The following is an 8,379-nucleotide window of genomic DNA, read 5'->3' on the forward strand; positions in this document are numbered from 1 at the left end:
GAGAGTGGGAGGGGACATATGGGAGGGACAGCAAGGGAGGCACAGTGTGGGAGGGGACAGCGTGGGAGGGGACATGTGGGAGGGGAGAGCACGGGAGGGAGAAAGTGGGAGGAGACATATGGGAGGGACAGCATGGGAGGGACAGTGTGGGAGGGGACAGCATGGGAGGGGACACGTGGGAACGGACACTGTGAGATGGGCATGTGGGAGGGACAATGTGGGAGGAGCTGACAAACCTCCACAGCACCCATTACCCCTGGAGCATCCCCATGCCCTGCCTCATCCATCCCTTCTCTTTGTTGTTTTCACTCGACCTCTCCCTCCTCTTGGCCACCATCCTGTCCCATCCCATCCCCTTGTCCCATCCGGTCCTGTCTCTGTCCCCTCTTGTCCCTGCCCTCGTCCCATCCCTGTTCCATTCCATCCTCATCCTAATCTTGTCCCCGTCCCCCTCCTGTCCCCTTCCTGCCCCCATCCAGTCCCCATCCTGTCCTGTCTGGTCCTATCCCTGTCCAGTCCCCATCCCTGTTCTGTCCCTGTCCTATCACCATCCTGTCCCATTCCATCCCCATTCTATCCTTGTCCCTGTCCCTATCCTGTCCCTGTCCAGTTCCCATCTCTGTCTTGTCCTGTTTCTGTCCAATTCCCTCCCTGTCCTGTCCCCGTCTTGTCCCTGTCCTGTCCCCTCCTGTCTTGTCCTGTCCCTGTCCTGTCCCCTATCCTGTCCCATGCCATCCCCATTTTACCCTTATCCCTGTCCCTGTCCAGTTCCCATCCCTGTCCTGTACTGTCCCATCTTGTCTTATCCTTGTCCCTGTCCCATCCCATCTTGTCCTATCCCTGCCCAGTCCCCATCCCTGTCCTTGTCTTGTTTCTGTCCAATTCCCTCCCTGTCCTGTCCTGTTCCTGTCTTGTCTCTGTCCTGTCCCCTCCTGTCTTGTCCTGTCCCCATTCCTGTCCCTGTCCTATCCTCATCCTATCCATCCTGTCCCTATTTTGTCCCCATCACTGTCCCTGTCCTACCCCAATCCCATCCTGTCCCTGTCCCTGCCTGTCCCCAGCCCTGTCCCATCCTGCCCTGCCCTTGTCTTGTCCCAACCCCATCCTACCCTGTCCTGTCCCTTCCCTGCCCCTATCCTGCTCCTGTCCCCATCCTGTCCCTGTCCCTGTCCTGTCTCCATCCCTGTCCTATCCCCATCCCATCCTTCCCTGTCCTGTCCCCATCCTGTCCCCATGCTGCCCCTGTCCCCAACCTGCCCTGTCCCCATCCTGTCCCCATCCTTGTCCCATCCCCATCCCATCCCACTCTGCCCTATCCCTGTCCTATCCCCATTCCATCCTGTCCTGTCCCTGCCCTGTCCCCATCCTGCCCTGTCTCCATCCTGTCCCCGTCCCTGTCCCTATCCTGCCCTGTCCCCATCCTGCCCTGTCCCTGTCTTATCCCCATTCCATCTTGCCCTGTCTCAGTCCTGTCCTTGTCCTATCCCCATTCCATCCTTTCCTGTCCCTGCCCTGTCCCCATCCTGCCCCTGTCCCCATCCTGTCCCTCTGTCCTATCCCTATCCCATCCTGCCCTGTCCCTGTCTTATCCCCATTCCATCTTGCCCTGTCTCAGTCCTGTCCTTGTCCTATCCCCATTCCATCCTGTCCTGTCCCTGCCCTGTCCCCATCCTGCCCCTGTCCCCATCCTGTCCCTCTGTCCTATCCCTATCCCATCCTGCCCTGTCCCCATCCTGCCATTGTCCCCATCCTCTCCCTGACCCCATCCTGTCCCCGTCCTGTCCCCGTCCCCATCCCCATCCCTTCCCTATCCTTGCACACCTTCTTTATGCCTTCATAGGGACTCCCGCTCCTTGCCCCCTCCTCTTTACCCTCCTTCACTCTCTCTCACTTCCTTTCTCTCTTTTTATCTCCTCCCCCCATACCTGTTAGGACACATTTTGGGAGAGCCTTACAGCCTGCTGGGCACACGACCCCCTGCCGCCCACCTCACCTCAAGCCCACTCAGGACCTTTCCCTTCCCAGGTGGGCAGCACCCCTCCTAGCCACGTTCTCACCTTTTGGGGCAGCCCACGGCCTGATCCCACACTCTCCCTGCCCCCAGGGGCCGCCGAGGCTTCCCCCCACCCAGCTCCCACCTGCCCCCGGACACCTGTGTGGGTTGGCCCCGGGCCACCAACCTGTGCTGAGCCACTCCAAGCTCGATGAGGTGTTCCTGGGAGCCCTGCCCACTCCAGCCAACCCTCGGGGCCCAGGGGCCATGGGGTGTCCTCTCGCGGCTCTGGCAGGGGCACGGGGGGGCGAGCCCCCAGGTGCCCAGTGCACCCGCGTTGCTGCTTGCTCGCCGCCCTGTTCTGCTCTTGTTCGTGGGATGGGACTGGAGCCTGAACCTCAGTGCTCTGGGCTCCGGCCCTGACGCCCTGCCCAGGGGGCTGGGCCACTCAGTCCTCGCACCCCCGCGATGCCAGCTCGCCCGGGCTCCTGGGGCAGCTCTGGCCGGCAGACCGCCTGGTCCCAGGGCAGCACCACCCACCAGACGCCCGGGCTCTGCCAGGGTGAGGGCCAGCCCCCCTCCCATCTGGGGCCCTGTGTGGGCCCGAGGCAGCCACGCCCCTTTGGACACTGGTTTGGAGGCTTGGCTTCCCCCCCCCCGACCCCCGCCTCTTCAGGCTGGCCCATCGCTGGCCCTGCTGGCCACACCGGGGTCCCCAGAGGCCTCCCAGACCTGGCTGCCCAGGGTGGAGGCCAGGCATGAAGATTGCCGGCACGTCTATGGTGGACGTGTGCCCAGAGCAGTGGGCAGAGGGGCTTGCCTCAGGGCTCCTCCAGCTCCCAGAGCCTCCCCGGGGGGACCATGAGCCTGAATGCCGAGAGAGACACCAGCAGGGTGACCCAGCCCCTTTGGTCTGTGCCAGCCAAGGCCCCCCTTCACAAAGCCCAGTCCCCAGAGACCATTTGACCAGGCAGGCAGCCGGAACCCAGGGGTTCTGTGGAATTGAGTGCTGCTCGCTACTCATCCCTAACACTGGCCTGGCCCAGGATGGGCCTGGCTGAGCTTTAGATCACCAGGGGCAATAGGAGGGGACAGAGGGACGGAGCCGGGTCTGGGGGTATGGCAGGAAGAGGAGTCGGCCCTGGCCAGCCCTGCCATCTGAAGCCTCCTCCTGGGCAGTGACAGTTGGCAAGGACCCGCACAGTGGCCACGGGGATGGTGCTGAGCTGAGACAGGGGAACAGGTGGGCACGGGGACAAGTCCCCCCTCCTGGGCCCACTTTTAGTCTACTTAAACTGGATTCCATTTACACCCACCCCTGCTGGCTTCCCGAATGCCTCCACTTAGCTTGTCACAGAGAGGGGCCCCACCCTGCACCCCAGCAGTCCCCGGCGAAGGATTAGGGTGACGCGGTGGGCACGGCTGGCAGGCTCCCCCTTCCCAGGGTGACCCAGGGCAAGTCGCTAGCCTCTCTGAGCCTGGTTTTCTGTCTGTCCAGCAGGGACAAGGGGCCATCTGCCTGCGCTTCAAGAAGTGAAGCCCGTGAGAGGCAGGACAGGCGCTCACGTCGGGGAGGGTGGCGGGAATGCCACCAGCCGCCTGGCCCCTGGAGTCCACAGGTGGGTGTGGATCGCCCGGCCCAGGGCAGGCTCCGGGCCTGCGCTGACCGCACACCTATGAGCATCACCATGTGAGCTGTATGGTTCGCTCACCGAAGCCAGATGCAGACACCCTGACGTTACTCTTTGGAAGAGACTCTCCCCTGCTCCCCACCTGGCCCCCCGGCAGCAGGACGGCGCACGGAGTTCAAAGGGACACGTCCTTCTCTCTCTGTCCCACCGGCCTCTGCAGGTCCCTCAGGGGCTCAGGGCTCACTCCCCAGCCTGCATACTCCCCCAGCCAAGCTGGACCTACACGTCCAAGCCCTGTTGGTGCCTCCACTGTCCCTGCTCGCCCAGGGCAGCAGCCTCATGCTGGGTTTGGGAGCGGAGCCAAAGCTACCGTTGGACAGACATTTGTGACCCAGGTCCTCCTGGGACAAGGGACGTGGGTCCCGCGCACCTTGGGACTCTTCCTGTCATGATTGCCCTCCTGGGCTTCCATTTCCCCATTTGTTAAGCAGTGCTGGTGAGCCTCATGGATTGACCCTGGGCACCCGGTAGTCCTCGGGCCACAGAGCTTTCTGGAAGGGGACAGCCGCAGTGACTCCTGGGAGGACACATCCCGGCTGGGCAGGGAGGAGGAGCCCTGCCTGGAGGTCCCCTGGTCAGCAGCACCAGGTTGGGCCTGGCAGAGCCAGGAAGGAACAGGTGTGAAGCCCAGGAATGGGGATCCACCTTCCGAGTGTGCAGGGTGGGGCTGCGGGGGACCATGGCCAGCAGGGGCCCCCTCAAACCCCATTGCTGGTCCTGACCCTGAGTGGTGGCCCGTGGGCCATGCCTGGGAGGGGCCTGGAGAGAACCATCACTCAGTGTCTGAGGGACCCGACCGGCCTGAGCGGGAGGGGTCTGGGGCTGCTCTCAGCCGACCTGCACACTGTGTCTCTCCTCCCTCCCAGAGTCAAGGCGTGGGTGGAGCTGGGGAGGCTGATGCCTGTCCCTCCCTCCAGGAGCTTGCAGTCTGCCCAGCACGCTCCATGCCATTGAAGGAGAAGCCAAAGAAGGCTGCATGGGGGAGGAAGCATTTCAGCTGGGCCTTAGATGCCTGGAAGGGTAGAGAAGGAGGAAGGGCATTGCAGGCGGCTCAGAGTAAAGTGATGAGCAGCCCGTGGAATGGAGTGGTGGCTCTGGGCCCGCCCCTGGCCCTTTGCTTCTGTTCACTCCTCTTCAAGGTAGGTGACACCATGCCACTACTTTACAAAGGAGGAAACTGAGGCCCAGGGAGGATAGGGTCCTGGCCCAAAGCCCGAGACGCAGGAGCCAGGATTCCAGCCTGGGGAGAATCTGACTCCGAGGCCCAAGCACTCACCACGGCCCTGTGGCGCCTCCCATGCAGGGCTGGTGCGCTAAGGGGGTGGTGAATGTGGCCGCGAAGTCCGGCTTCATCATCTGTAAAGCAAGGGGTGACAGGGTGGTCCCCAGGGGCCGGCAGGAGCACAGGCAAGGCCTTGGAAGCGTGCCGAGGACACCCCTTTCGCCCTGGGAGCAGCGGACCGGGCCAGAGGCCCCGCGGCCAGGCGAAGGTGTCTGGGAAGAGAGCGGTCCTGCCAAGGCCAAGCGGGCGCGCAGGTGGGCAAGAGTGTGCAGAGCCGCGGGCCGGGAGGAGGAAGCGGGCCGCGTGCACACAGCTGGCGCAGTGCACAGCCCTCACCCTGCCCTGGGTGCCCGGGCTCCTGGCCCGGCTGCCCGGCCCTGCCCGCCCTGCCTCAGCCTGGGCCGTGGGGCACCTACCTCACCAGCTTGTCCAGGCCCCGTTTGCCGGAACTGCTCCTCTGGAGGGCTGAGCCGCTCATGCTGCTGGCCGCCGCCCGCGGGCCGGCGACCTGGCCTGACCCCAGCCCTGGGGACGCGGCTGCTCCTTCTTCAAAGGCCGCCGGCCTCTGTCTGCTGCCCTCCCCCTGCTCCTCCTCCTGCCACTGGGACCCCTCTCCCCCCTCCTCTCTCTTTTCTTTCTCCTGTCCCCTCCTTCACTCCCTTGTCCCTGTCCCTCGATCCAAGCTGTCTCTCCGTCTGGCTGGCCGTCTGGGCTCTCTGGCTCTGACACCCTTTCCCTGTCTGCTCGCCCTGTCTCCTTGTCTGTGGCCTGTGTCTGTCCACCCCGGGCCCCCTGGCCCTGGGGGTCTCCCGGGCCGGCTCCCTGCTAGCTGCCCCCTGGGCGTCTGGGTGCCCGTCTGTCTGTCCCCGTCTGTGCGGCCTCACGGACTCTGTGGGTCTCTCCTTCAGGACGTTTAGCAGCTGCTTCCCTTTTGTTCCCCCCAGCCCCCTTCTCCCCCCTCGGCCTCCTCCCCCTCCCCCTCCTTCCGAGACTAGTAAAAATGTCAGAGAGAAAACCCTCCAGCCCAGCAGCCCTGGGGCTTAGCAGGACCTCAGCGGCCTGGGATGGGCATGGTCTCCCCTCGGCCACCTTGGCGGCCGCTCCAGCCTTACTCTGCTTTCCTCCAGCTCATCCCCACCACTTGCGGGGCATCTAGCCCCCCCCATCTGCCTCTCCATCCCTCCCTGCCTCTCCCCTCGCCCTGGGCCTGGCCTGGCCAGTCCTCTGGCCCTCCTCTTGTCCTGGCCTTTATGGATCTCTTGGGTCAAGCCCCCCTGCCCTACCCCCTCCCGACCTGGGCCCTCTGCTCCTTCCCTGCCAGCCCCCAGCCCTCCCTGCTCCCACACTCAGACCCTGTCTCCTCTCCTCTCCCTCTGTGTCTCTCTCTGCCCCTATCTCTGTTCCCCTCCCTCCCCCTCCCTCCCTCCCCCTCCCTTCCTCTCCCCTCCCTTCCTCTTCTCCCTCTCTCCCCTCCCTCCCTCCCCCTCCCTCCCCTCCCTCCTGGTTCTCCAGTTTTCCCCTTGTTTATGCCCAGCTCTCTGCTCCACTTATCACCTCGAGGGGGAATCCTCTCTGCTCCCCAAATGGGGAGGCTGCTGCCCTCCCCAGCACCCACCGCACTGCACTGGGAGGTCAGAGCAGGGAGACCCCGGAGGCAGAGACGAGCATGGCCTGCCCCGTTTGGTAGCAGAGAACACGCTCCCAGGGAGGCCGGTGGGCACAGGGTCAGCGCGGTGCCCTGGCCGGCGGGCCCCCTGCCCCTCGTGCTCCGGCCAAGGCCCGGGAGGTGCAGCCCAGCCCACTGTTCCTCCGGTTGGGCTCAGTCGCCGTGACTCACTCGAGAACGCTCGCGGGCGAGTGACCGGACAAGGCGGGTACTGGACTCATGTGTGCGGGGCGTCACCGAGCCCAGCTCAGTGCCCAGCAGTCACGTCCAGCAGCTTGCCCGGCTCACCAACCCTCACGGCTGCTGCACCCAGGTCCCGCATGGGGAAACCGAGGCTCAGACTGGCATCCGAGGTTGCAGAGCTGGGGCCGGCAGAGCCAGAACCACGAGCTGGTGCGCTGACTGCCTGCCCCTGCTGCCCTGCATCCCCATAGCACGGGGGAACGGCCCCTCTCTCTTCCGCAGCTAGCCTGGCCTCTGCTGGGCCAGGGGGCCAGGGCCGAGAGCACCTGGGGGACGTGAGGCTGGACGAGGGCGCACACGCAACCAAGTCCCTCTGAAGGCCGTGTGTGTCTGAGTGCCAGCCACATGGCCCATAGCTCTGGTCTGCGGTGACTCAGGTAGGGGCTGGCTGGTGCAGACTTCTTGGGCGTCATGAAGTCTGGCTCTGATTCGTCCCCCACCTCCCCCCCAACACACACACCAGGCTGGGTCCTGTGGCCAGCCCGGGAGGGGAGCTCACAGCTCTCCCCTCCCACAACCCCAGGGGAGCCAGAGAATGTGAGGGTGTGCCCCAGAAGCAGCTGTGCCCACCATCCATCCCAGCATCCAGCCAGAGCTGCAGATGCCTCAAGATTCTAGAGGAACATGGAGAAGGGAAACGGGAGCAGAGCCGCAGGGTTGGCCCTCAGGTTGAGCCAGATCACCCAGGGGAAGTGACCCTGTGCCTCATTTCCATCTCAACCTACGCATCTCTCCCTTGCCTCCTGCTCTTGGTTCTGGAATCCCAGTCACAGACAGCCAGGGAGGAAATGTGCCAAGACATATTTCGGTTCAAAAGAAGTAAAAATATTCCCATGGGGAGAAGGCTGCCTTGGAATGGCAGCGGTTCTCTGTCACTAAGAACTTAAAATACAATTATTTGATTATCTATCAGAAATGCTGATGGATGGGAAGTGGCAAGAATAGATCTTTAAATGCAGTGGCCAGCATCCATAGTTTCATAACTAGGGCATGTCCTAATAGGAACGATAGGGCAGAGTATTTGATATCAACTATTAACTCTACTGTTACTTGTCCATGCATCTATCCATCCAACCATCCACCACTCATCTGTCATTCATCCATTCTACCATTCATCCCCCATCCATCCACCCATCCATCCATCCATCCACCCATTCATCTATCCATCCATCCATCCATTCACCCATTCACCCATCCATCCATCATCCATCTATCATCCATCCACCCATCTATCCACCCACCCATCCACCCATCCATCCATCCACCCACTCACTTACCCACCTACCATCCATCGGTTCATCCATCCACCCATCCATCCATCCATCCATTTATCCAACCATCCATCTATCCATCCATCCATTTGTCCGCCCACCATCCATCCACTCATCCATCCATCCATCCACCCATTAACCACCCATCAACCACCCATCCATCCTTCATCCATCTATCATCCATCCACCTATCCATCCATCCATCTACCCATTAACCACCTATCCATCCATCC

General features: G+C 62.8%; 1 protein-coding gene across 6 annotated transcripts in view; it reads right to left on the reverse strand.

Annotated features, from left to right (window-relative positions):
- LSP1 (lymphocyte specific protein 1) overlaps nucleotides 1-8,379 on the reverse strand; it is a 39,277-nt gene that overhangs the window by 21,094 nt on the left and 9,804 nt on the right. Inside the window, exons 1-2 of one of the 6 annotated variants that reach the window (XM_035013578.1) lie at nucleotides 5,383-6,211; nucleotides 4,961-5,040 (exon numbers count right to left, since the gene is read on the reverse strand). The exons of 2 other annotated variants lie outside the window; for them this stretch is intronic. In XM_035013578.1, coding sequence (XP_034869469.1) covers nucleotides 4,961-5,040 — 80 coding nt within the window. In that variant the 5' untranslated portion in view covers nucleotides 5,383-6,211. Of the gene's footprint in view, nucleotides 1-4,960; nucleotides 5,041-5,382; nucleotides 6,212-8,379 lie in introns of those variants that run through there. 3 more of the 6 variants (XM_035013581.1, XM_035013577.1, XM_035013580.1) reach the window with 3 other exon arrangements.

Source organism: Mirounga leonina, unplaced genomic scaffold (genome assembly GCF_011800145.1).
Source record: "Mirounga leonina isolate KUSES-001 unplaced genomic scaffold, KU_Mleo_1.0 Mir_166, whole genome shotgun sequence".
NCBI lineage: Eukaryota > Metazoa > Chordata > Mammalia > Carnivora > Phocidae > Mirounga > Mirounga leonina.